Source organism: Humulus lupulus, chromosome 5 (assembly GCF_963169125.1).
Source record: "Humulus lupulus chromosome 5, drHumLupu1.1, whole genome shotgun sequence".
Classification (NCBI taxonomy): domain Eukaryota; kingdom Viridiplantae; phylum Streptophyta; class Magnoliopsida; order Rosales; family Cannabaceae; genus Humulus; species Humulus lupulus.
The window spans coordinates 238788722-238816612 of NC_084797.1; the positions used below are offsets into that span (position 1 = coordinate 238788722).

At 33.3% G+C, this 27891-nt stretch overlaps 3 protein-coding genes and 1 pseudogene across 3 annotated transcripts; 3 read left to right on the forward strand and 1 right to left on the reverse strand.

Moving 5' to 3' along the window:
• Window positions 1-2878: 2878 nt before the first annotated feature.
• LOC133780138 (glutathione S-transferase T3-like) lies at window positions 2879-4004 on the forward strand. Its single transcript, XM_062220012.1, has 2 exons — window positions 2879-3756; window positions 3980-4004. The coding sequence occupies exons 1-2, from the start codon at window positions 2879-2881 to the stop codon at window positions 4002-4004; spliced, it is 903 nt and encodes a 300-aa protein (XP_062075996.1).
• Window positions 4005-4511: 507 nt separating this feature from the next.
• Window positions 4512-5669, forward strand: LOC133780139 (uncharacterized; annotated as a pseudogene).
• A 458-nt stretch (window positions 5670-6127) lies between these two features.
• Window positions 6128-14741, reverse strand: LOC133778507 (E4 SUMO-protein ligase PIAL2-like). Its single transcript, XM_062218463.1, has 16 exons — window positions 14413-14741; window positions 12894-12966; window positions 11927-11992; window positions 11595-11660; window positions 11382-11464; window positions 11178-11229; window positions 11001-11072; window positions 9945-10012; window positions 9796-9844; window positions 9590-9674; window positions 9404-9508; window positions 9251-9302; window positions 9002-9053; window positions 8263-8379; window positions 7291-8178; window positions 6128-7101 (listed from the first exon to the last, which is right to left on the reverse strand). The coding sequence occupies exons 1-16, from the start codon at window positions 14640-14642 to the stop codon at window positions 6454-6456; spliced, it is 2706 nt and encodes a 901-aa protein (XP_062074447.1). The 5' UTR covers window positions 14643-14741; the 3' UTR covers window positions 6128-6453.
• Window positions 14742-24433: 9692 nt separating this feature from the next.
• On the forward strand, window positions 24434-27206 carry LOC133780140 (uncharacterized). Its single transcript, XM_062220013.1, has 7 exons — window positions 24434-24453; window positions 24642-24809; window positions 24918-25140; window positions 25243-25293; window positions 25432-25831; window positions 26017-26363; window positions 26637-27206. The coding sequence occupies exons 1-7, from the start codon at window positions 24434-24436 to the stop codon at window positions 27204-27206; spliced, it is 1779 nt and encodes a 592-aa protein (XP_062075997.1).
• Window positions 27207-27891: the final 685 nt, after the last annotated feature.

Below are 27891 nucleotides of genomic sequence, written 5' to 3' on the forward strand. Positions count from 1 at the left end.
TTGCATGGAATCCCCAAGACGATAGTATCAGATAGAGGATCAGTGTTTACGTCAAGATTTTGGAGAAGCTTACAGCAAGCCATGGGTACTAAGTTAAGTCTTAGTACAGCTTTCCATCCTCAGACAGATGGGCAGTCAGAGCGTACGATTCAGATTTTAGAGGATATGCTACGCGCATGTGTACTTGACTTCGGAGGATCGTGGAACAAGTACTTACCGCTGATCGAGTTCTCGTACAACAATAGCTACCAGTCGACGATCGAGATGGCACCTTATGAGTTGCTATATGGAAGAAGGTGCCGATCACCGTTGCACTGGGACGAGGTAGGAGAAAGGCAGCTTCTAGGGCCCGAAGCTGTTAGGCAAGCTCAAGAAGCAGTAACGCTTATTAGACAGCGTATGCTCGCTGCTCAAAGCCGACAGAAAAGCTATGCAGATACCAAGAGACGCGATGTGGAGTTCCAAGTTGGAGATCAAGTCTTCCTGAAGATATCTCCTATGAAGGGTGTCAAGCGGTTCGGGAAGAAAGGCAAGCTCAGTCCCCGATTCTTAGGTCCTTTTGAGATATTGGACAAAGTGGGACCAGTTGCGTATAGACTAGCCCTACCGCCAGCACTAGCCGATAGTCACAACGTCTTCCACATCTCGATGTTACGCAAGTATGTGTCAGACCCATCTCACGTCCTCAAGTACGATACCATAGCACTCCAGAAAGACTTAAGTTACGAGGAACGACCGGTTAGCATCCTAGATAGGGGGATGAAGCAGTTACGGTCCAAGAGCTTTCCTATAGTTAAAGTCCTATGGAGCAATAGTTCTGAACGCGAGGCAACGTGGGAGTTGGAAGAGGACATGCAGAGCCGGTATCCGGAGTTATTTGGTAAGTAAATTTCGAGGACGAAATTCTTTTTAGTAGGGGAGAATTGTAGAGTCCAAGAACTTTACTTAGCTAATTGTTTAGTAGTATTATAGTATGTTTAGTGTTATCATTGTTACTTTGGATTTTTGGTTCAGACCGGGAGTTATTTGGACACTCATAGTAGTACTTATAGATTTTCTAAGTTTAACCTATAGTTTAAGAATATTAAGTATAACCTAAGGTTTGATTAATGTGTCTGATATTAAGGAATATATTATTATATTATAAGGTTTAGACATCAACCAATAGGATTTTAAGCACATGTTTTGAATGGTAATTAAGGATTTAGTATTTTTGAGGATTAAATTAAATAAGGGTAAAAGTTTGAATGTATAGGGTCAGTCAGCAGCTTTGAGCACGTTGAGGGCTTAGTCAAGGCTGTTTACTCCATTCAAACTCAGCTAAAAATGTGTAAATTCGTGTTTAAATATTCAGCGTATGCCGATATATCGCAGCTATAGGGGGCGATATGTCGCAGCACGTAGATACGGAAAACACGAATCGATGCACGGTCGCCTCGGGAACAAAGGTCCAGGCGATATATCGCCTATAGGGGGCGATATATCGCCTCCACCAGCATGAATTCAAATACATTTGAATTCTTTTCCCTTCAGCCATTCAAACTCCTTCAACAGTCCAGCATCTTCTGAACGAGTCTTCAGCCTCTGCTGAACGATTATTCAAATGATTTTCACCTAAAAAGCCATTATTTTTATTCAAGTAAAATCAAGATATTTTCATTCCCAAACTCTATAAATAGGACCTAGTACCCAGCCATTATTCACCATTTGCTCTAAGTTCAGAGGCCGCTAGTGTTAAGTGAGTGAGAAAGTGTAAACACTTGGTTTGGGGAAAAACTATAAGCTTAAACATCATAAGCTTATCAAACACTTGGGAAGTAAGTGAGTGCTATAGTATTTCGGTGGATGTTAGATTGATCTTGCAATCTTTGAGGTAAACCCAAAACTCTAGTCCTTTCTGTATTCTATGTTATTTCTTTTCTCAAAACCTTCTACTCAGTCCCCTAACCTTGTTCTTATTTTTGGTTAGGGAATCCAAGTTCTTAAGCACTTAAGTGGTGGTAAGCATATTTTCGTTTAATGGTTTAGTCTTCCTATTCTCTTTCATTTCATCTCCTTTCTTTAGACTCACCCTTGTTCATTGTGGTTTTAGGAGTGTTCCAAAAGTCATAACTCAGTCCATTTTATCCCGGTAACTTTGGTAAGGAAAATAGGCTAGAATTAATATGTTATGTGCTTATGTTATCTATATGTTTATGTTATTAAAAGTGTTATGATATGTATATGTGTATGTAGGCTTGGGCATATGACCCATATGACTAACAAGACCCCAAATGGGTTATGGGCATATGACCTACTTAGCTAGTAGGACCCCATTAACCCCATGGGCATATGCTTGTTTAGTCTATGGGACCCCAAGTAATAATGGCCATTATAATAAGTGTATGTTATATGTATTATGTTAAGTCTTTATGTTTTCTTATGAAATTGTGTATATGACTATGTGTTAGGTTTTTCCTTGCTGGGCATTAGGCTCACTCCTTTCTGTTTATGTGCAGGAAAATAAGCTTAGAGGCGGTAAGATTCGTGATGCTTGGGAGGATGTGTATCGATGATGAATGGAGTCAAGGGGCCGAGCGTTATCGATTCGAGGATGTAGTCTCCTTTTATGTTTTTTATGGTTTTACATGTATTTTCCGCATTATTATGTAATGTCTTTTATTTTAAATCTTATTTTGTTTTAAAGACAATGGGATCCCAAAATCCTTCTTAGTATTCTGTTTCTTTGTAAATAACTCTTATTTTCAAGTTACTCAATAAATTATGGTATTTTCGTAAAATGTAAGTTTTTATGTATAGTTTCGATAATGGTCCAATTAGTCTAGATTAGTGGGTCATTACATATGCATTTCATATGCCTTCCCTACACCAACCCGAAATGGTTTCAAGAAATTATAGGCCAAGTATGGAAAAGTCTAGTATTGATTTGAATCGTGAAACATCATCGACATCTGTCTCTGAAACCCAACTTGAACATAGTGTTGAAGGGTTGGAAAATGTAGTTCTACACAATGAAGATGAATCAAAGCATAAATGTAAAGTCAAATGGAGCAAGGAAGCCACTATACTTCTGATAAGTGGATGGCTTAATACATCTAAGGATGCCATTGTGGGGAATGACCAGACTTCTACACATTTTTGGGCTCGAATCGCAGATTACTTCAACACCAACCAAAAAGGTGAGCAAGCAAGGACTGGAAGGCAATGCAAAGACCATTGGAACAAGATGAATCAAAAGGTGGCACGATTCAATGGATGTTATAAACGAGTTCAATTAGCACATCACAGTGGTTGGTTTGATGAGCAAATTCTTGAGAATGCACATCAATTGTACAAATCTGAAAATAACAATTCAAATTTTCTGCTTGTGGACTGTTGGAGATTGCTAAAGGATGAGCCGAAATGGAATACAATATACCAACCAAAAGGTGGTAAGAGAACAAAGGTGTCAAATACAGGGGCATTTACTTCTTCTTCCAATGCAGACATCAATGATGATGAAGTACGTGAAGTGCGCCCTACTGGCCAAAAGGCAGCAAAGAGAAAAGGGAAGGAAAAAAAAGACACACATGCTAGATTTATAGAGATTAGTGAACGGAAAGCATCTGCATTGGAGAAATTGGTGGCGATAAAGGAGAAAGAGGCGACGATAAAGGAGAAAGAGGCAGAAGATAATAGGATGACAAAATACATGGATTATCTCATCATGGACACGTCGCATATGACTCATGAACAAAAGAAAGATCATGAAAACTTGTATACTTATATTAAGAATAATATCCTGAAGTTGTAATTGCTATGTATTTTTATCAACCGCATTATTATGTATTTTATTTTATTTAAATAAATTATCTTTAATGTTAACGGCTATATTTTAACAGCTATATTTCAACGGCTATATTTCAACGGCTACATTTTAACGGCTTTATGTTAACGGCTATATTTTAACGGCTATATTTCAACAGCTATATTTTAACAGCTATATTTCAACGGCTACATTTTAACAGCTATATTTTAACGGCTACATTTCAACGGCTACATTTCAACGGCTATATTTTAACGGCTATATTTCAACAGCTATATTTTAACGGCTACATTTTAACGGCTACATTTTAACGACTATATTTCAACGGCTATATTTTAACGGCTATATTTCAACGGCTATATTTTAACGGCTACATTTCAACGGCTATATTTTAACGGCTACATTTTAACGGCTATATTTTAACGACTATATTTAAACGGCTACCATGTATATAAATACCAAATTTCAATATTCCTTTTACTTAACTCTCCATTCAATCCTTCATTTTACTCTTTCATTCATCTTTCATTCCCAAATATCATATACTCTAAGTTCAACAATGGATTCGCCAAATTCTCCGAATCCATACGACAATATGAGTCTAGAGGATATCATAATTGCAAAGTGTATGACGATCATGATGATCAATATTTCAAAGCGCTCATGGATGGGGGTAGCTCAACAAGACAAGGAAGAAAGAGAGCCCACATTGATAGAGGTCATGTAGAAGGACACCAACGTTTGTTCGATGACTACTTTTCTGATGAACCGGTGTATACAGAATATCAATTTCGAAGAAGATTTAGAATGCGTAGACATGTATTCCTACGCATAGTGCAAGCTCTAGAAAATCATTCAGAGTATTTCCATACGAGGTTTGATGCAGTCAGTAGAAGGGGGCTTTCACCATTACAAAAGTGCACCGCTGCTATGCGAATGTTGGCATATGGAGTGCCTGCCGATTATGTTGATGAGTGAGTATGTTCGAATTGGTGAAACTAACGCTATTGAATGTCTAGTCAATTTCGTTCGAGGAGTGAATGATATTTTTGGGACCGAATATTTAAGACGGCCCAATGTTGGGGACATTCGTCGCTTACTTCAAATAGGGGAGGTGCGTGATTTTCCAGGCATGTTGGGAAGCATTAATTATATGCACTGGGAATGGAAAAATTGCCCATTTGCATGGAAAAGACAATTCACGCGAGGTGATCACGGCAGGCCAACAATCATGCTCGAAGCAGTTGCATCACAAGACCTCTGGATATGGCATGCATTTTTTGGTGTTCCGGGATCCAATAATGATCTGAACGTGTTAAATCAATCCCCATTATTCACTGAAATCTTACAAGGGCAAGCTCCAAGAGTTGAGTTTACAATAAATGGCACACAATACAACGAGGGGTACTATCTAGCAGATGGTATCTATCCAGAGTGGGGTACATTTGTTAAAACTATCCCACTACCTCAAGGAGAGAAAAGAAAATTATTTGCTCAATGCCAAGAAGCGGTACGTAAAGATGTTGAGCGAGCATTTGGAGTACTTCAATCTCGTTTTGCTATTGTACGAAGACCAGCACATTTTTGGCAAAGAGATGTTCTCAAAGATATTATGTATGCATGCATCATATTGCACAATATTATTGTCGATGATGAAAGAGATGCATATGAGAGTTTGGTTGATTTTAATTATGATGACGGCCCTACAGACACCCCAACAGTTGAAGTATTACATGGACCTATTTCCGACTTCCCGACAATGCTGCAAAGAAATGCTGAAATTCGTGATAGAAATATTCATCGCAATCTTCAAGCAGACTTGGTGGAACACAAATGGCCAAAATTTGGAAATCATTTTAATTAGTTTTTTTTTAATTATGTTAGATTGATTAATTACGATTATATCATTTTATAAGTTTTTTTTAAATTTAGTCTAATTTAAATATCATGTACTATTTATTTATATTAATATATGAATTTAAAAAATTTAGTATGATAATATTTATAATTATAAAATGATATATTAAATAATAATATGTGGGAACCATAGTTGTCAATTTTTAGGGTAGCTTGCATTAGAGTATTTTTAAGAAATATGTTGATAAAAGTAATATGGATGAGAGAGAAAATAAAAAATTATATTTTTTAGTTGATTTAAACATTTTAGGCAATGGTTGGAGTAGTTTGCATTGGAGATGCTCTAAGTTCAAAGGAAAAAAAAAAAAACTGATTTCCAACAAAAAACAATGTCAAGTGTTAGTACAATTTTCTTTGAATAAGTGATTTTGTCAAATCACCTTAAGGGGAAAAAGAGGCTACACGAGTATAATATTCATTTTGATTCCTATATATAAATTTCATTCTAAAATTGATATTCAACAGCTGCGGACACTGCACAATTCGACAACCGGATTTTGCCCTGCAAATGGAACAAAAAACACTAAGGTACAAAGCGTTGCAGAAAAAAGTGGGCACCAAAATTAAAACCCGGCTCCTTAATTACCAAGACTACTTTTCGTCACCGAACATTTCAAAAACTTTACATAGTGACACTGACGAGTGACGTGGTACAAAAATTTCCATGCCATTTATATACAACCTTGCATATGAATAATCTCCCATTTCCAAAATCCTCACAGAACGGCATTTCAATTGGTATGGTTATACGGCTGAGGTGTTCGAGCGTTTCTGCTGTTGGCAAGAAGAACCTGCAGTTGAGGAATCATTTGTGGGGAAGTGGCAGGGACTGATGGCGGTGTTGCAGCTTGAGAAGGTTGTGGTGGTTGAGTAGGCTGCATCATGAACTGATTAAGTGCAGATGTATATGCCTGACCTGAAAGGCTTCCACGCATTCGAGCTATTGGACGCCAATTATGCTCAGATGCCAAATCCACCGGGCTATCCCCTCCCATAGTCCCCATCTGATCCCCCCCTGTTGATACCCTAACAGTGTTAGGTGGTAAAGACAGCCCTTGTCTGGATGTTTGAGCTTGACCCAAAGGGTATTGCCTAGCCGCATGAGCAGCTCTCTGAGCAGCGAAAGGCATCCTGGCTTGTTGGTTTCCACTAACCGGTGATGCCTGAGGAGTCGCCAGTTGAGTAGCCCCTTGCTGGGGGACTGGGCTCCGTGACAGATGTGGAGGTCGAACAGCATGTGAAGACTGGCCCATGGCCTGTGGTATTCTTCCATTATTAAAAGCTGCCTGTAGGTGTGAATTTTGAAAATCTGAAAGTGTGGGTAACCTATAAGCATTTGGGAGTTGACCTGGAAATGAACGATCTTGACGATTCTGGTTCTGTGGATTGAAAAAAACAAAGTTAGCATTACAAAAAAGAATTATCCACTCTGAGAAGCCACAGCAGGAAACATTTTAAAAACCATTTTATAGTGCAAGATTTTTCAAAGGTGGTAACGTTAATGTCTACCAGAGTACATTTACAACCAAAAACAATTTGTTGGAAAAAGGATATCCTTGAGGTCTAACCTGTGTTACCAAGGAAGGCTGTGAAGACGGCGAGGCAACATTGGATGCTTGAGGCTGGTTTATAAGGGATTGAGAAAAATGTTTCCGCCTTTCCAAATCACTGTATACCATGTTAAAAGCTGTAGGTGATAAACCACTCTGAGAAGCCACAGCAGAAGCATTGGGAGTTGAGGAATTCAAATTATTTCTTAATCTTTGTTGTGGAGTATGTGTTGCCTGGGACTGTGCTGGGAGGGCCTGAATTGCCGTTGGTGACCTGTTTACCGTTCGGGAAATTGTTGGAAATGTCCCATACTCATTAGCATTTAAGTTCGCAGACTGCATCTGTTGTAACTGCAAAACATTTGGTGAAGAAAAATGATTCTGCATTTCAGAAGCTGTGAGATTAGTATTTACACTACCATCAGCTTCATGAGTAAGTACAGGTGAAACATCAGCCAATTGAGGAGCCTGCACAAAAGTTGCAGGAGTAGTCTGAGGAACTCCACCAAACAAGGCTTCTGACCAAGCTGCAGTCGACAAGTCAGGAGAATCGAAGAGAGCAGACCAATCCGTATCCTCTACTTGAGCACCAACGTTTTGATTTCTCATAGTGCTCAAATCAGGAAGAGAACTTAGATCAGCCTTGGAAGGTTTCATGTCATCAAGGTCACAAACATTGATATCCATTTCATCATCATCATCATCATTATCATCACCAGTGAGATCCAGAATATCAGGGACGTCATTTGGGGTAGTAGACTCTTGCAGCTCAGTCGTTTCCTTTGAACAATCAAGGTTTGTGTCATGAGCCTTATCTGACTGATCAGCATTTTCCATGACAGCCTTCCAAGACCCGTCTGTGGAGATAATAACATCAGCAATATCCTTCCCCACATCTTTCAAGACCTGAGAGAGAAAACATCAGAAATATACACAACAAAAAATCCAACAACAACAAAACCCATAGGGAACAAATGTCTAGCCACTTGCCTTGACCATATTTTGATCTAGACGAATATCTGAGTAGCAAACATGCTGATTACAGTGAGGACAGCGCCAAGATGGTCTTCTTGAATTTATATTAATGAAGTTACTAAAGTCGAAACACTGCAAATCATATAGATATTAAGACAAGAAATAAGATACTCCAAAATCACCTCAAGAATGTTAAATTACTAAATTTGCAGATCATAAAAATAAAACTACGCAGTCCCTGCACCCAAAAGAAAATGAGTGCATGGAATACCACCGAGTTGTTCATTTTTCATGAGAAAAAAAGTTAAGAGCAAATTATCCATTGCTTCTGCCATTAGATTGGAAAATGTATCAACAAAAGAAAGATATGCTATTTTTTTTTTTACGATTTGCCAATCTTGTTTCTCCACTCTGTACCTAGACCTATACATAATTTAACATTTACATTATTCCGATTTCATTTTATTAACGTACAACAAGATACTCCTAATTATTTTACATATATAATCTTATGTTGTTGAAACACGATTATATGTAGAACATTTTAGAAAAAGTGAAAACTGACACTTTCAGGCCAAAAGACAAATTAACAGAAAGTCCCCTAGAGAAACAAATTAATTGATAACTATAATGCATGGCACAATGTCTGATGGCTATTTCTTTTGTAACCTATGAGAACCAATCTAAAAAATTTAAATCATATAAAGATCTTGCATTCATACGTGTGTGCACGTATGAATTTTTCAAAACTCACCTGAAGATGTTTGCATGAATGTCCTTTGACTGGAGTACTAATACGGGTATAACTATTTGTAAATCAAAGCCACATGAATTAATAAAAGATTATCAGTTCTATTAGATTGAAAAAGAAAATGTAAGAACATGATATAATATGGATCTGAAATTTAACATTAACAAGGCTATAACAGATCAATAACAAAAAGGAGAGTTGAGCGCCAAATTAATAAATCAAATTTGTGCGCAACAATATAGAATGGTATACCTTATTGGACAATTCAGAGATATTCGGGATGGCCCTTCAATCAGATCAAGATCTTTAAAAAACATACAACAGTCAGCTCCAAGGATTCATAAATATAAATAGGATATGAACAGCCAATAAAAATATTTCCTATCTTTGTTCCTTTTAGCACACCTGAATCAAATCCATCTGCAAGAGGCTGAACATAATCTGACAGGACTGGAATGTTGTCACATAATTTTGTCTCTTTCATAAAGGCAACAACAATAACGTAGTGACCTAAAAAATTAGTGGCAGACTGTCATGGAATGATAAATGTCACCACTATCTTAAAGCTAAAAGACTATTGTACAAGCTTACCATTGAACTGGCCCACGGCTTGAAGTAGATTTGTTCCATATTTTAACAATGGAGTCACGTTAGTTGGCATCTGTGGTCCAGCATCCTAGATAAAAAAATACAGAGAGATTAAAGAGCTACTATAATAAGCCTCTAAACAATTAGAGATGCACCAGATATTGTCATATAAACTAAGCGATCCAGAAATAAAATTGAAAGAGACAAACCGTATAGACATTAGTTCTCTTATCCACTCCCCTTCCATTCACAATGAGGCTAAAGATGTCATAAGAAAACATCATCAGAACAAAGAGTAATAGATTCGTACAAACAACTCCCTTGATTTCTCAAGGAAAAATAGTAAACTGATTCTCACTTTACTTGTTGAGGAGTTATGATACATGCAGATGTCTCCACATTGTCTACTTGAGCTACAAACAACCGCTGCAAGCAAAATAAAGAATGTACAATTTAGAAAGATTCCCACAATCCATATTCCCAATTTCAGTAAGAAATTGCTTATTTGAACTACTGATTCAAAATTGTAAATGCCTTGCAAACATTAAATGAGAATGCCCAAAGTTTAGATTCCTTACAAGAAAAGATTAACTAATCAGCAGAACTATATTGCTCCAATTTATAGACGTCAATAAACAAATATATACAAAGGAAGTCTCATTCGCATTATGATATGGCTTCCTATTTCAAAATGCAAAAGCAAATAGAAATATATTCATACATATATATATAGAATTTTTTTAAATATTTATGTCACTATAAGAGTTATATTTTAAAAATATAAAAAATTGTATCATTGAATAAAGATCTATCAACTAACCATCCATTGAGTACTAGCTATATGTATACATAATACATATACATATATATATATGCATATGAATCATGAATATCATTTGTAAACAAATGCAAAAAAGAATAGCAAGAAGAAAGTTAAGATTGGATTGGAAAGATCATGCAACCATAAAGAAAATTAGTATGGGAGCACTAGAAAATTAGTATGGGAGCAATAGAAAATTAGTATGGGAGCACTCAAGTGCAGAATAGAGTATGAGGCATCAGGTTCGGTTCAAGTAACATAACATTTAACAAAAAAGGAAATATATTTTCTTTTGATCTTCGTAGAATAAGTTAAATCAAGAAAGTTAACATGCCAGGAGAGAGTGCCCTTGTGGTACAGGCATATTTGCACACATTTGCAAGGTCTCTCAAGCTCTGGGGTCGAAATCAAGTAAAGTGGAGGCAGGATTACCCCTTCTAGTCCAGCCCTTGGACCAAGAAAAAGTCATACACTTGCACCCTAAAAACGAGTTGAATAATTGCATTACAATAATAAATACATAGATACAAACCGTGCTAAGCAAACCTATAACTAAAAGAATCTCATATACAAATTAACTAAAGAGATGCTTACAATCTTTTCCTCTGGAGACTGCACATTGTTCTTCAATATATGGAAATCCATTGTGTAGATCCCATATCCAGGCTAGAAAGCAATATTAAAAAAAATAAACAAACAAATAAATATTAAAGAGGGATAACAACATGCTTCACAAATGCAAACTGTACAAAAAATCTATAAAAAGCCTACCTTGACATCAAGAGAGACAAGAATATGACCCATCTTCAACTGTGGATAAAACCTGAAAAAGGACGCTCAAAAATCTATAAAAAGCTACCACTAGTATGTGACCAACTAGGAAAAACTTAATAAGGCTGAAAATAATTTTTTAAAAAGTTTAATTAAACTAAGCTTAGGAATTTTTTGAACAGTAAACCAGATCAACAGTCCCACCTTGCCATGACTGTTGCAGCAGTAGAATCCAAACAGCTAGTTGCAGTGTTAAGATCCCCTTGACTGCAGAAGTTCATCCCTATCTGTATCAACAAAATGAATGAATGAGCAAGGGCCATAAAAACCCATCTAAGGCAGACCATAAATTCTACAAAAAAATATATATAATATATAATAACATAAACAAATAAAAATATACAACAGTGTAGCAACCTCATTAGCTAGAGTGTAGAGCTCCTTGGTCTCCCATTCTGAAAACCATCCAACTTTACAAGCATTCTGCAGAGCACAAGTCATATAACAGTCATTTTAAAAGACATCTTTAAAAAAAGAGAAATTTTCCCCCAAAAAAAAATTATAGTAATTACAAACATTCCAACCTTAGAAGAAGACTATAAATAAGACAGCAGTGTGCAATAATTCGATTAAATTAATAAAATATAATCAGAAACCAAAAGGGTTCAACTACTTTTCCAATAAAAATGTCTAACTGTTCGTTGTGAACACAAAAAATTTGCCCATCATTGGCGGCATTTAACATTTACCTTTACAGAAATCATTACCACCATAATCACAGCTTGTAAGGAGGAATCACCTTTTCGTTCACATATCTACAAAGACATGAACAAAGGTTTGATTTAAATAACAAACTTATACATGAGCAAATACATAAATATAAAAGACCAAGGTGTTATGCTAATACTTCCAATGATGCAGTAGGTGAAAACAAAGTACAAACAAGTGGATAAATTCATCAGAGAACAAATTGTACCCAATAATATTAAAAAGAAAAAATTAAGATCACTCACGTTGTAACAATTCCATACCTAAGTTGATCTTTCTGACAAACATAATAGACCACCTAGGTTTGGTGTCGTTACAAAAGAAATAAGCTCCTTTAAAGTTTAAATAAAATCCACAAAATTTTTAAGAAATTATCACAGTTAAGCAACAAGTAAATGCATAAAGTTCTTGTCTAAATTCCTAGAGTCATCCTATTATTAACTAGATACACCCGATCTACCATGTCTAAATTTAAATTAGTAAGCAATCTAACTAAAAATTGCTCACAGACAAGAATATATTTGCAAAAATGGATATAGAATCACAATGATTCATACAAAAGTAAAAATCATTCCCTTGCCACTTTACTGAAGATTTGTTCAGTGCCTGGTGAGCTTATTCTGCCCTCTACCCACCCAATACAAACATGAACAAAAGGAAACAGTAATATTAAAGAAAGATGAGGGAAATAGCATGTAGTAAAGTTCAATAGGTAAGGGTGTGCAGTATTCACAAGCAAGATCGACTAATTAATTAGTCAATGTACTACAACCAAACAATACCAAAGCACACTGTTTACTACTCAAATCTTCACACATGAGTATCTATGTATGCATGTTAATCTGTCTGTAAGTCCAATAGCTTACAAACCTGCCCACACCCTCTGCATATAATATATGCTAATTGTACAAGAAAAAAAATGGAGTTTGATTTTAATTAGAAAATCACCTGCTTCGCCAATGCAGATAAATCTTGAGATCTAGTAGCTTCTGCATTGTTTGCAACTGCATAATCAACACCCCTGTATTTTCAAAGTTAACCAAGCCAATTAAAAGACACTATTAGCAATAAACTTTACAATTTTAATATAAACAAATGAAGCATCCCATTCAAAGAATTAAACAGCTGATCAACATGACAACCAGGATTAATGATTTGTACAATATCCACCAATTCAAATAAACTGAAACAAGCTTTACCCCCAGACCAGGTTAAATCTGTCTTCTTGTTACCTAAGCTGGTTCGGTATGGGGTTTCTGAAAAGTGAGGTCTTCCACAAGGTAACAGACTAACTGTTTCAAAGATCCTAAAATCTTACCAAATACAAACCATATGAATTTAAAAATTACTCATAAATCCCATACATTGATTACAATCTGCTCCAAAGAACCATCTCTTTAACAAAATGGTTACTAAGAAATAGGCTGTTGGTCCTTAAACAATCTGTCACTTGACCACATAACTGCAACCTCTCCTACTTATCAATGACTGAGCAAGCTTGGTTCTTATCAACTAAACATTTCTCCAGTTTCTTCAATCAGATGTACCTAAAGGTCTATTTATGTTTAATAAAACAGGAAACTATAAATAGAGAAAATTATTAACTTAATCGTTTAAGTTTCAACTCTATCCACGTCTTTGAGTGTTTTAAAAAAAATAACAAAAAGATAGCCAGTTGCCCATGGGTCTCATTATCTGTAAGAAAACTTGAACTAGACCAAGATTTCCGTGTAGATCACAGTTTACCGAAACTAATCTGTTCATTGGGGGTTCTAACTCCGAATCATGCTATGAACAGCCAACTTTCACCCAAACCAATGACTTCTACAGCACAACTCAAACTGATCCAGAGGCTTAAGTTTTCACCCAAAATGACAACAAACACAACCCTATAGTTCATACATAAATTTGGGAAAACGGAAAAAAAAAATCACAGGAAGAATAACCATAAATTTGGGACAAAAGGAAGCATAACGACATGAGTGATAAAGTAATAATATCACAACTAAGACAAGTTTCCACAACCATAACAAAACCAGATCATCCAATATTACGCTAATAGCAAATAACACTGGGTTAGGTCATACTCCATAATTACATACTCCGCAATGCGGCACTAACTTCTTTCATCTTTAGCCAGTGACCTCGAAAAAATAAAAACAAAAAAACCCTAAAATCCAAAGCTTCATAGCACAACATCAAAACCCAGAATCCAAATAAACCAAAAAAAGAAAGAAAGAAGCCCAAATAATGAGGTTAGGTCATATATAATCAAATACTCACACTACTTCCATCTTTTGTCCACCAAGAAAAAAAAAAGTGAACCATAAAGCTCAAAAGCTTTAAACCAAAATCAAGAACAAAAAAAAGGTGAAAAGGAGAGTAAAATATAGAAACAAACAGAAAGAAAGGAGAACATGCTACAATAAGATACAAACAAAAAAAATGCCCGAAAAACGTCAAGTACCTAGCGAGGGAAAGGCAGAGATTGAAGAGCTCGGCTGAGTCTACACGTTGTCCGGGCCTTAGAACGATGGCCAACCTATCCATAACGCTGGAGATCCGATACGCGTTCACAACTGCCGCCGGTAACCGCCGATCAACGGTACCGATGCCAACGCCGGAGTTGAGTATCGGAAAACTTACCGCAGCCGCAGCCGAAGCCGCTTTCAGTGCTAACGCCGCCGTCTCTGTCATTTGCTGGCTTAACTCACTCAACCACCCACTCCTCTCTCCGTGCCTGGCCTCGTTCCCTGCTCAGTTTTGCACAGACATCAAATTTGTACCATTTAATTTAGGCGGTATTTGTAAAAAACAATTTATAGATAAAAATAGTCAAATTTGGACCTGACAATTTTTCAAATAATCATAAATAAATAATAAAATAAAATAATTGTTAATTTTAAAAAATTAAAAATAATAATGATGATTAAGAGGGAATTGGCGTTACAATATAACCTAACCGACTTATAGTAACGAAAATGAATGTTAGAACATTTTGCAAGCTGTAATTTTTTTTTTTTTTTTTATGTTTTGTCTTTAGTTTGATTTTATTTGTAGGGTGGTTGACCAAATGAAGATCCAATGTAATTATAGGGTTTTAGGTTGTATTTTCTTGGTGGTAAAGGATTGGAATAGAATTTGTTATGTATGATTTTCGAGATAAATAAAATTAACTCGTGAAAGGGATCAAGATAAGCTCGGAAAAGAGAATATTACTAAAACTATCGTATAGCATTTAGATGGCTAAGAAATAGACTATAGTACGCAATAATTCATTAGTGTGTACTAGCTCGGAGTAGTGTCGAGAAACTTATATAAAGGTTGAGAGGGTCGACTCGAGAATGATCCGCTACTTTAACTCTGAAAATATGTATATGAGTTAGCTCATCCAAAAATATCATAATAAATATGAGAACCCAAATTTAAATTTAAATGATGGTTACACTTTTTAAGGAACTAAATAGTATTTTATATTATTTTGGTTTTTATTATATTGTAATTTGAATTTTAAAAAGAAATATCTTATAACCTCTCCCTAAAATTGTGGAGGTAGTTTCTTGGTTATCAATTATTCAGATTTTTATGCTAACTTTTTTGTATTTAAAAACTTAAAATTTTTGGAAAAATAGCTTAATAGTTGTTGTTATCCTCATTTCCTGTCGTGGGCCCGGGACGATGGTCCAGGCCCATGGTCTAGGCGTTCTGATATGGGCCCGGCCCAAGCCCGCTTGGTACAGGAGTAACCAAGGGCTACGGCCCAAGTGTGATTCTGGACCAGATGGCGTCCGGGATGGTGATCCAGGACAGATGTCCAGGAGACATATGGACAGTTGGGATTACAATTGAAGTATACGTAAAACGATCCCGGAGCCTGGTAAATGGTCCGAGCCTATGGTAAACGAAAAGGGACAGAGGTAAACGAACCCGGATCAATTCCTCCCTGTTGGCAAGGAAAAGCATCTGTGACCCTGAAGCCGCCCCACGACGCGTGGGGGTTGTCCCCACTTTTCACCTGCGGAAAATGCCACCTCGGGATTGCACGTCGCTATTTCAGACCTGCGCTGCCAAGTACACTGACTAGTTTTGTCCCCTAAATCTGCCTCGTAACTCGGAGTGCCTATACTAAAAGCACCATTTTGTCGGGCGAAATATAGTTCTTGGGCCGCCCTATTGGGCCTTAATTATTCTTGGACCCGTGTATTTTTATCTTTTGTATTGGGCTTCCGCCAGAGAAGTCAAGAGTATCCACCTCTTTGATGGGTTCGGGTCATACCTGGTCCAGGTCCAGTGTTTCTATGAGCCTATAAATACAGGCGATAGAGCACTAGAAAAATGATCTCTTTTGGACTTGTATACAATTACTCTGTCAAAATATAGAGATAAACTCCATTGTAAAATACTTTTTAAGCTCTAATACAATTGACTCGTGGACTAAGGCTCGTTAACGCCCCAACCACGTAAAAACCCTGTGTTAATCTTCTAAATTCCATATCTCTAATCTTATCTAGTATTCATTAGTATAGTTTCCGAAAACCTCGGTAAACAGTTGTAACTCAAAATCTCTTCTATATAAAAAATGTGTAGATAACGGAAATTCTTAGTTTTAACGGTTTTTTATATTTTTAATGTTAACTTTAACATAATATTCTTATATTTAACGGTAGTTTGTAAACATCACTTAAAATTAAAGTAAATAAAATAAATAATTAAAAAATTAAAATAAGATATTTTTGAGATATTTTATAATGATAATTATTTAAAAATAATAAATAATTAAACAAATTAAAATATGATATTTTTGAGATATTTTACCATAATAATTATTTAAAAATAATAAATAATTAAACAAATTAAAATAGCATATTTTTTAGATATTTTACAATGATAATTATTTAAAAATGATAAAAGTATATGTTTTATAACTTAAATAAAATTTAATTAAATTTAAACTCACTTATTAGAATAATATCATTTTAAAAATATAATATAATCTACTGTCAATTAGCAACAAGTTACTTTTTTTTTAAATTAGCAAGAAACTTAAATTTAAAATCCACTTATAATATTTAATATTACATTAAACATATAATATATAATCTCTTGTTATCACTCCCAAATTCAAAAAGTAAAACAAATATAAACTTAAACAAAAATAAATAAATTATTTAATTAAAACATGATATTTATTTGAAATTTATATGACATTAATATAAATTTAATAAAAAATAATTAATAAATTCTATAAATAAAACTAAGAAAACATGCACTGTACATTACTTGTATCTGGTACACAATAAAAATGACTCATAGAGTAAGTAAAATTAATTACTAAACCATGTAAAAATCATATTATGTTCATTTTATTATAATCATTTAAATTGCTCGTGATGAAAATATGCGTCAACAAAATCATATTCTTTTGGTGTTGTTGGCAAGCTTCCAAAAATACTTTTATTTTTATTGTTTAGCTATAAAAGTTCTTGTGACAGCTAATTGGATTTAATAATTAAAAGTATTTATTATTGTGATAAGTTGTTTTTAAAGAAGCTAAGGAGAAATGCTCCTAGAAAAGCACAAGACATTCTTTTATTTGGTTTCACTCGTTTTACTTAGAATCATCTTTATAATGGAATGACTTTTCACTTAAACACAAAAATAATCATTCATTATTATTTTATCATTTTTGACCTCTCCTGTTTTACATTTATTATTATACTTTTTGGGATTGGTACAACATAATTAATATTTTTTTATATAAAAAATGTGTAAATAATTGAAATTATTTATTTTAACAATTTTTTTTTGTTAATTTTAATGAAATATTCTAAATATTTAACGAAATATATCTTTAAAATTAATAAAAATTAGATATTTATTAATTATAATAATATAAATTCAAATTTTATAAAATATTATTATTATAATAATATTTAATATAAGACTACATATTTAATAATTATATTAATATAAATTCAAATTCAAATTCAAATGTTATAGAATATTATTATTATAATAATATATAATACAATACTAGATATTTAATAATTATATTAATATAAATTCAAATATTATAAAATATTATTATGATAATAATATATAATCGTAATTATATAATATAAAATATAATCCTAATTTTGTACTAATTATATTAATACGAATTCAATTATTATAAAATTTCATTATAATAATATTTAATAAAAAACTAGATATTTAATACTTATATTAATATAAATTTAAATATTATAAAATATCATTATAAAAATAATATATAATACATAATCTTAATTTTTATTGAAAAATATCATTTATATTTAAAAAGTTTATCATATTATATCTCTTCTATATAATAAGTGTGTAGATAACGGAAATTCTTGGTTTTAACGATTTTTTATTTTTTTGATGTTAAATTTAACGGAATATATTTATATTTAACAGAATATTCTTATATTTAACGGTAGTTTGCAAACACTTAAACTTAAATAAAATAAAATAAATAATTAAACAAATTAAAATAAGATATTTTTGAGATATTTTACAATAATAATTATTTAAAAATAATAAATAATTAAACAAATTAAAATATGATATTTTTGAGATATTTTACAATAATAATTATTTAAAAATAATAAATAATTAAACAAATTAAAATAAGATATTTTAAAGATATTTTACAATGATAATTATTTTAAAATAATAAAATTATACTATTTATAACTTAAATAAAATTTAATTAAATTTAAACTCACTTATTAGAATAATATCATATTAAACATATAATATAATCTATTGTCAATTAGCAACAAATTACTTTTTTAAAACATATAATATAAAATCTCTTGGTGTCACTCTCAAATTCAAAAACTAGAACAAACATAAGCTGAAATAAAAATAAATAAATTATTTAATTAAAATAAGATGTTTGTTTGAAATTTATATGACATTAATATAAATTTAATAAAAATAATTTATAAATTTTATAAATAAAAATAAACAAACGTGCATATTGCACGTTATTTGTATCTAGTATATTTAAAAAAAACCATACACAATATTTTGATTTAATTTTTAATTTAATATGTTTATGTAATTTTTTTTAGACATAATATTATTTATTTATTTGAAATTTATATGACAATGATACAAATTTAATAAAAATAATTAATAAATTTTATAAATAAAACTAAGCAAACGTGCAATACGTTGCTTGTATCTAGTAATATATAAAAATATAAAAAATATTATTGTTGCGTCTCATATGCATGCCCCACAAAAAAAATGAAAAATACTAGCATCTATCCTGAGTATTTTATAAAAGAAAATTTAAAATAAAATCTCTTATTTTGTAAAAAAATGTAATTTATTTTAAAATGAGTGTTAAAAAAATATTCATTCATTTATCTTTCAAACTTCCAAAAGAATCATTTTTCTTTTCTATTCGTATTTTATTCAATTTGATTCCATATAAGTTTTTTATTTTTTTAATATTATTCTATTTGTAGAGTATATTTATTTTAATTATTGGAAACATATTATATTTAAAAAAAAAGTTTTCTCAAGTAAAAATGAAAAAAAAAGGAGCATATAACTTATTATTAGATATGATTAAAAAAATTATTATTAAAATCTCGTAAATAAAATCTTTAAAATACATAAAGTGTATTTTTAAATTCATTCAAAAATGATGAATTATCCAAAATAAGTGTCTCTATTTTATTTTTCAAAATACATCATCAATTTTTTTTAATTTACATTAAACTTGTACATTACATCTTATACATTAATAAAATAAAATGTTATTAAAATATTGTTTGAAGTAGGAATAGTACTTTCATATGTGAAGAAGCACTATAGCATTCTTAAGAAAATAATGATTCAAGTGATGTAAAAATCATTTCACCCACTAAGCCATCAAAGAAATTTAAAAGTCATGATGTGGGCCCAAATAGGTCCAATTTTTTTTTTTCAAAAAGATGTTAGAATATTATATAAGGGAAGAGTTTTCAATGGATACGGCTAAATGTAATTACATTTTTAGTAAACTTTTATATATTGTTTCTATAACTCAAAAAGATATATAAAAAAAAGTTAGATTTTAATTTTGGAATTAAACTGAATTTCCAAATTAAAAATTAAGTTAATTATTTATTACAATAGTCATTATAAGATTATAGTATGAAAAATACATAATTATACATCACATGAGAATAGCGAATTCATTTTCTTATTTGATCTGTGACACTACTACAGAAGATAATTTTCACTTGTTTTTCTCTTGTTGTTATAGTAGGAAGTGTATCACAAAGGTGAAACTTTGGCTGGGTTGGCATTCAAGTTCTAAGAATCTTCAAGGATTTATGAGATGGCTTGCTAGAGGGAAGGGTCTCTCCCGTTTCAAGAGGGGGATTTTTGCTTATAGTTTAGCAACAACTACCTATCATTTGTGGAGAGTGCGGAACCTTGCTTTATGGGAGGACAAAGTCTAAAGTGTTGATTGTACAGTTAGACATATTACAAGAGACATTAAAGCTAGAGGGTATAATTTTTTGAAGAATAGTGTTTCTGAATTAGATAAAATCTGGTTTGGAGACTTAGTTGTATAGAATTTGTTGGTTCTTTATTACTCTGGTTTCCTTCTTAGGTGATTGTAGGTTGTATTGGTGATTTTTTTATGAATGAATTTGCTTGCTTACAAAAAAAAAAAAAATACATAATTAATGTTAATATTTTTATAAGTAAAATTGCTATTATTCTTTTGTATTTATTTTTGGTCCTATAATTCTAATTTTTTATATGATTTATTCTAATTTAAATATTAAGGCTTTTTTTTCTTAAAAAAAATGTTCTTATATGCCTATTTTCGTTATATGTGTGAGTGAGAAAGTTTTGTTGATGTTGTCTATAAATTTTTATTAAATCCAAAAATCTCTTATTATTATTTGTAGTTTTTCGATACATTATTTTACAAAACTATATTAGTCATTATAAATGGTGATATTCAATTATGGTCTAACACTCTAATTTATATGACCAATTTTTATTCAATAACTTGCAATATACCACGATTAAATATAAATTCTTATCTACAAATAAATTATTTCACTTAAAAAAAATAAAAAGTATTAGGTATTAATGTATATCAAATTATTAAAATGTAAATATTTTTTAAAGGATTTATAAGTTAAAAGATTTAGATTAAGAACATAAGTATAAATACATAAACAACTATGAACTATAATTGAAAATATTGTTACTTTGATTAAAAATAATTAATTTTTAGAAAATAATTAATAATTTTAATTAAATTAATTTTTTTAAATAAGGTAAACTTTAACAAGCATTATTTTTAAGCAAATAAAATATTTTGAGTAAATATTATGCAATCAGGTTGTATAGGTTATTGGTTATCAATTAATGTTCATAATTTTTGTAACTCAATTATTAAATTAATCACTACCCTTCATTAATGGTCCAATAATTAAAAAAATATAATTCAATAGTTATAAATTGACATAACCATTAAGTACTAACCTATTATATAGGATATCATAATATCATAATTATATCTACAATTTAAATATCATATAAAATAAATATCTTAAAATAAGACATAGGTTTTATAAAACAATTATAAATATATTTATATAATAATTAAAGGTAATAACTTAAAGAGAAATACAGGTAAATGATAAATAATAAAAGTGAAATAAAAAAATTTTGAAAGATGAGCATATACTACCTAATATTGAATAAAATTGAAACTAAACTTAACAAAAATGAATAAAAGAAAGATAATGTAGTCTAATAAACTAAATTAGAGAGTTACATAGAATAAACGGAGGATCGAGATTGTGTACCTTCAATAATTGATATTAATAACTTCGATATACTTATTTTAAATATGCAAAATAAAATATAAGAGAATTAGTGAGGATAAACGGACTTCCAACCTCTTACTAACTTTTTTAGATGAAGTATCTGAAAGTAAGAAAATGAGCAGTGAGCTTGAGGATTAATACTCTATATTTATATAGGTGGGACTTTCCATCAAAATCTGTCACAATTAATATCAGAATATTTGATAATCAATGAGGATATGAAATTAGGTAACTGAATATATGTTGACCATATTTAGAAGAGAATGTTAATTATTCGCAATATTGACCATTACTATAAATGATTAAAATTATTTCTTATATATAGATTATTAATAAATATTAAATGTTGGAATTATATAAAATAAAAATAGAAATAATTCTAGTCACTTTTTAGGCTTAGTTTTTTAAAGTTTTATTATTTTTTATATATTTTTAATTATTTTATGTTACATGGATATTTAGGAAATATTTGAAAATTTATTTAAAATAATATGAGAAAAAAATATTTATTTAAATTGATTGGAGAAGATTAAAAAGAATTCAAACTTAATTTGTTACAAATAATCTTAGATATTTTGAATCTAAGATAGTTTTGGTATTTTAATCGGATCTCTCTGCTCACATATTTGATTTACACATTCTTGGTGGTATTAGAAATACTATTAAAATTCCTACAAAATTTTGTCTAATAAGCAAAGTCAAATTCAAATGTTTACTAGGTGATATTTTACCAACGATATGACACATTGTACAGATTTGAGATTTGAAATTCAAAATGAGATATTTTTTAGCATCATCAAGTGACAAGTGTCAACATCTAAAATATTATTTTCACAACCTTATTACTATGAAAAAATTGCTTACTTTGTGATTTTTTGAAGTCCTAAATAGTTTAGAGAACATTGAAGGCTATTATTCTTATAGTTTTTTTTTCTATCTTTCTTTATACACTCTTTATTGAATTTTTTTGGTTATTTTAGTTTTCATGATGAACCAAACATCTTTTCTAGGGTTATGATTGTAATATCCGTTTTCCCAGAAGGGTCATTTCGTAATTTTTCCACTGTGTGCATCTTTGTTATTTTTCTTTTTCTTTTCATTTGATGGAATATTGGATATGTATGATTTCCAATGGAAATAAAATTCATGGTTTCTCATGTTTGAGTTTTTGTGGAATCACAACATGAGAATAATGTCAAGTGAATAAATAATAGCTCGGGTAAAGTTATTATTTATTTAATTAAAAATTATTATTATTATGAGCATAATAGTAATAATAATATGCTTGAAATTATGTTATTATATTATGTGTAATTTTTGGTTTGCCATAATATTAACTAACTGAATTTGCGAAAAGATCATAATACCCTCAAGTTTGGGATTGGTTCAAGGGGCATTTTAGAGACTTTATTTCTTCTGATTTAACATGACTAAATATTGATAAAATTTGTCAAATTTTCAAAATTTAACTGATGATATCAGTTATGGAACCTTAGTTTATTATTTTTTTAAAAAAATATAAAGAATTTATTGAAAAGATGATCTTACCACTTCAAATGCTAACTTATTTTCTAAACTTTTTTTTTTTAAAAACGTGTTTACCATGATAATCTAAAGGAAATAAATTGTGGAAATAAAGAGGGAAGCAAAGGGTCGAAGAGAGAGAATGCAATTATCGTTTTTTTTAAAAAGAGAATAAATTTTTGAGTTCTTGCACTTGGGAAAATCTAGGCGGTATTGGACATTCTAGAATCATTCTAGGGGAGGAAATAAACCTTTTGAGTGTGGGAAAAACTATTATAAGGTCCCGGATTGGGATTCACCATTTTTATCCAAGAAAATGCATATTCTTGGATAATTTTGGATTTAAGGGTGTTTAAGAGTGCATTGTGTGTGTGGTTAGTGACAAACAAGCTTAGGGGACTCCAAGAATCAGTTTGAACGTGAAGAAACAAGCTGAATTGGTCCAAAGCAAGAAAAACCAATTTTGAGCTCCATTGTTGGCAGTACACCGGCGTTGGAGAAGAAGACTTCGACCAAGGCGATTGTGGCGTGATTCTTTGGTGTCTTAGGGTCGATTTGGACTGCTGGAACGAGTGTGAGAAGTTTCCAAGTGGTTTGGAATGTTGGGGTAGCCAGAAACAAAAGAAACAACCTCGCCGGCGCCGAAGAAAACGACAACTCCGGCGAACTCGTTCTGGATGTTTCTAGAGGAGCTAGTAGTCGTCGAGGTGACACAACAAGTGGTTTGGGACACGTCAGCAGACAACACACTACTTAAGGTAAAGGCAAAGCAAAACAGTGAATGGTGCAGGCTCGAGGAATGGGCGGAACATGTTAGAGGCTGGGCTCCAGTTATTTTATGTTTTTAGAAATAAATGTTATGTTTTTAATTTTTCAGACTTGAACGGTTATTTTCTTTATGTTTTTGTTATTAAACCTAGCGTCCAACATTTTTATTTTTAAATAATGAGATCTCATTGTCTATTTAAATTTTAAATAAATATTTTCTTTTAGTGTCTTAAAGTATTTATTGTTTGGTATTTTTAAACGGACTCCCTAAGTAACGTCTCGGGAAATCGGGGCGTTACAGTATGCTATCAGAGCAAAATGGTCCTAAAGAATCTATGGTAAGCCCTAACATGTAAAGTTCATCGCTAATGACGAGCTCGACTCACTGTACTGTAAGCGATTAAAGATTACTTATGAATTTTTGCTTTTTGATAATGCACATTTACGTACTTAGCGTTCTCTTATAATGATCTCTTCATCGCAATAATCCATTTTTCATTATAAGTTATTTACGTGTGTGGTTCAGGAAATTGAGAATGCGCCCTCGTAGATCAGTCAGAGTAGGACGTGGTCGAGGTAGGGGAAGAGCAGCAGTGAATGCAGCACAGCCCAAACCGCCACAAGGATGGGAGGAACGTTTTGTGAGAATGGAAGAGACCATTCAAAGACAGAACACAGAGATCAATCAATTGAGGTAGCAAGTTGGGCCACCTGTAAGGTCTGAAGCACCAATGGTTAGGTAGGCACCTACCAGTGTAGGGTTACCGGTTGCGGAGAATTGTATGGAGCCCTTGTTTGAAAGGTTCCAAAAGCAACACCCGTCAGTGTTTGAAGGTAGCATCGATCTGGTCCAGGCAGAGGAGTGGATCAGTGGGATGGAGAGGATCTTGAACATGATGGGAGTTCAAGGCAATGAACGAGTGGTGTGCGCATCTTTCATGCTGAGAAAAGATGCTAGGATTTGGTGGGAGGTAGTGGAACAATCACGGGCTGTTAACACTATGGATTGGGATGGATTCAAACAGGTGTTTAATGATAAATACTACAACTCCGCAGTGTTAGCAGCAAAAATGGATGAATTTACCAAGCTGACTTAAGTTAATTTCCCGGTGACAAAATATGCACAGAAGTTCGATCGGTTGGCGATGTTTGCCAAGGATCTTGTACCTAATGACAAGGTATGAGCGGACCGGTTTGTGAGAGGTCTGAAACCAATGATAGCTTGGGATGTGGAGATTGTTTCCAGAGGTGTTTTCACCTGTGCGGGAGTGGTGGAAATGGCTCTTACGGCTGAAAGAAGCGAAGAGAGAATCTAGAAAGATAATGTTGCTAGAAGGGATGCCAAGAAGAGTGGGACAACCACCTCTAATGACAACAGGAAAAAGGGACAGGAGCAGCCAAGCCAAGCCGGAAATGATAAACGGCCCAAGCCCAACAATGACAACCATCCTGATGGAAATGGTGGCAGAAACATTCCACCTTGCCCTAAGTGCACAAAACACCATTCTAGTGAGTGCAGAGCTGGAGTTTGCTACAAATGTGGGAAGGAAGGTCACATGAAGCGCAATTGTCCGACATGGGAACAATCTGGCAATAAGGAAGAACAGAAGAAGAATGACAAGTACGACCCAACTAGAGTCTTCACTATCACCCAAGCTGAAGCTGAGGCAAGCCCTTTCGTCGTAACAGATCAGATCCCTATGGCCAATACCACATGTAAAGTTTTATTTGATTTTGGTGCTTCGCACTCTTTTATTTCTAGTAGAATTGTAAAGTAAATGCACCTAGTGAATTATTTAATGTGGGGTTTGGGACTATATTACCTTCGGGGGAAATTGTAATATCTAAAAATTGGGTTAAAGTTGTACTTTTATGGATATATGGGAGGGAATTGTATGTAGACCTGATTGTATTAGATTTATCTGATTTTGATGTAATTCTGGGGATGGATTTTCTTTCCAAATACGGAGCATCTATCAACTGCAAATGCAAGAAAGTGGTATTTGCACCGGAAGGCAGAGATCCGTTTGAGTTCGAAGGCATAAGCAAGAAACCCATAACTCATATCATATCAGCGATCAAAGCCAGAGAAATGTTGCAACACGTATGTTTGGGGTATCTCGTGAATATGGTCAATGCAGCCGAAGAGATAGAAAGGAGACCTGAAGAGACAAGAGTTATAGCTGAGTTCCTCGATGTCTTTCCAGAAGAACTGCCAGGTTTACCTCCGCACAGGGAGATAGAATTTGTAATCGATTTGATGCCCGGGACAACGCCAGTATCTCGAGCACCATACAAAATGGCACCAACAAAATTGAAGAAGCTCAAAACTCATTTGGAGGAATTACTTAAGCTGGGGTTCATCAGACCGAGCTATTCTCCTTGGGGCGCACCAGTTCTTTTTGTCAAGAAGAAAGACGGGTCTATGAGGATGTGTATTGATTATCGGGAGCTGAATAAGGTCACAATAAAGAACAAATATTCTTTGCCGAGAATCGATGATCTACTTGACCAACTTCAGGGGACCAAGGTGTTTTCAAAAATCGATCTTCGGCCGAGATACCATCAGTTGAGGATCAAGAATGATGGTATACCGAAGACAGCCTTCAGAACCAGGTATGGGAATTACAAATTTTTGGTGATGTCGTTTGGACTCACAAATGCCCCAGCAGCTTTTATGGACCTCATGAACATGGTTTTCAAGGAGTACTTGGATCCATTTATCATTGTGTTCATAGATGATATATTGGTCTACTCCAAGACAGAAGAAGAACATGAGGAGCATTTACATCTGACCTTTCAACGATTGAGAAAGCATCAGCTGTATGCCAAATACAAGAAGTGTGAGTTATGGTTATATGAGGTTGGTTTTTTAGGTCATATTGTCACTAATGGAGGAGTGGAAGTAGATCCTACAAAGATTGTTGCAGTGAAAGAATGGTCAAGACCAAAGAATGCCTTGAAAGCCAGAAGTTTTATGGGTTTGGCGGGTTATTACAAGAGGTTTGTTGAAGGATTTTCGAAGATAGCCGCACCAATGACAGAATTGATAAGAAAGAATCTGAAGTTCACCTGGTTAGATAAATGCTAGCAGAGCTTCCAGGAATTGAAGAGCCGACTTAATAGCACCTGTACTCAGCTTACCCTCAAAGGACGGGCATTTTGTGGTTTACTGTGATGCGTCAAAACAAGGGTTGGGATGTGTACTGATGCAGTCTGGTAAGGTGACAGCCTATGCCTCTAGGCAACTAAAAGATTATGAACAGAGGTATCCGACACACGACCTGGAATTATCAGCGGTTGTCTCTGCATTGAAGATTTGGCGTTACTATCTTTATGAGGTGAAATGTGAGATTTACACTGATCACAAGAGCCTCAAATACTTCTTCACCCAGAAGGAGTTAAATATGAGGCAAAGGAGGTGGTTGGAGTTAGTCAAGGATTATGACTGCGACATACTATACCACCCCGGTAAAGCCAATGTTGTGGCGGATGCACTTAGCTGCAGAGGGCCGAGAATGGTTTCTTCTTTACAAGGTGTTATCCCCGTTTCACTCCGGGTGTCCAAATCCACGTCTAAGCTCGTGGGCCGCCCGATTTGGAGTTAAGGCCCAGTTCGGGCCCATTTGACGAGAGGAAAACGGGTGTTGGCAGCCCAAGTCTGGGCAAGGCCTAAAGTTGTCCGGGAGTGCGGACCGGGACCAGTGCTGGGTAGGTGGTATGAACCCGGGACCGCTCCCCAGCATCCCCCGAGGCGCGACTGAGGAGGTCGCGAC

What these genes read in the sequence shown, in the direction of transcription:
- LOC133780140 (XM_062220013.1), top strand. Translation starts at nt 24,434, where the DNA reads ATGGTCCTAAAGAATCTATG. An exon ending in ATTGGGATGGATTCAAACAG is followed by an intron (nt 25,141 to 25,242) that starts GTGTTTAATGAT and finishes AAATATGCACAG; the next exon opens with AAGTTCGATCGGTTGGCGAT. An exon ending in ATCTTGTACCTAATGACAAG is followed by an intron (nt 25,294 to 25,431) that starts GTATGAGCGGAC and finishes GAGAGAATCTAG; the next exon opens with AAAGATAATGTTGCTAGAAG.
- LOC133780138 (XM_062220012.1), top strand. Translation starts at nt 2,879, where the DNA reads ATGGTTTCAAGAAATTATAGGCCAAGTATGGAAAAGTCTAGTATTGAT. An exon ending in AAGAAAGATCATGAAAACTT is followed by an intron (nt 3,757 to 3,979) that starts GTATACTTATAT and finishes ATATTTTAACAG; the next exon opens with CTATATTTCAACGGCTACAT.
- LOC133778507 (XM_062218463.1), bottom strand. Translation starts at nt 14,642, where the DNA reads ATGACAGAGACGGCGGCGTTAGCACTGAAAGCGGCTTCGGCTGCGGCT. An exon ending in AGCCGTGGGCCAGTTCAATG is followed by an intron (nt 9,509 to 9,589) that starts GTAAGCTTGTAC and finishes CTAATTTTTTAG; the next exon opens with GTCACTACGTTATTGTTGTT. An exon ending in TGCAGATGGATTTGATTCAG is followed by an intron (nt 9,303 to 9,403) that starts GTGTGCTAAAAG and finishes TGTTTTTTAAAG; the next exon opens with ATCTTGATCTGATTGAAGGG.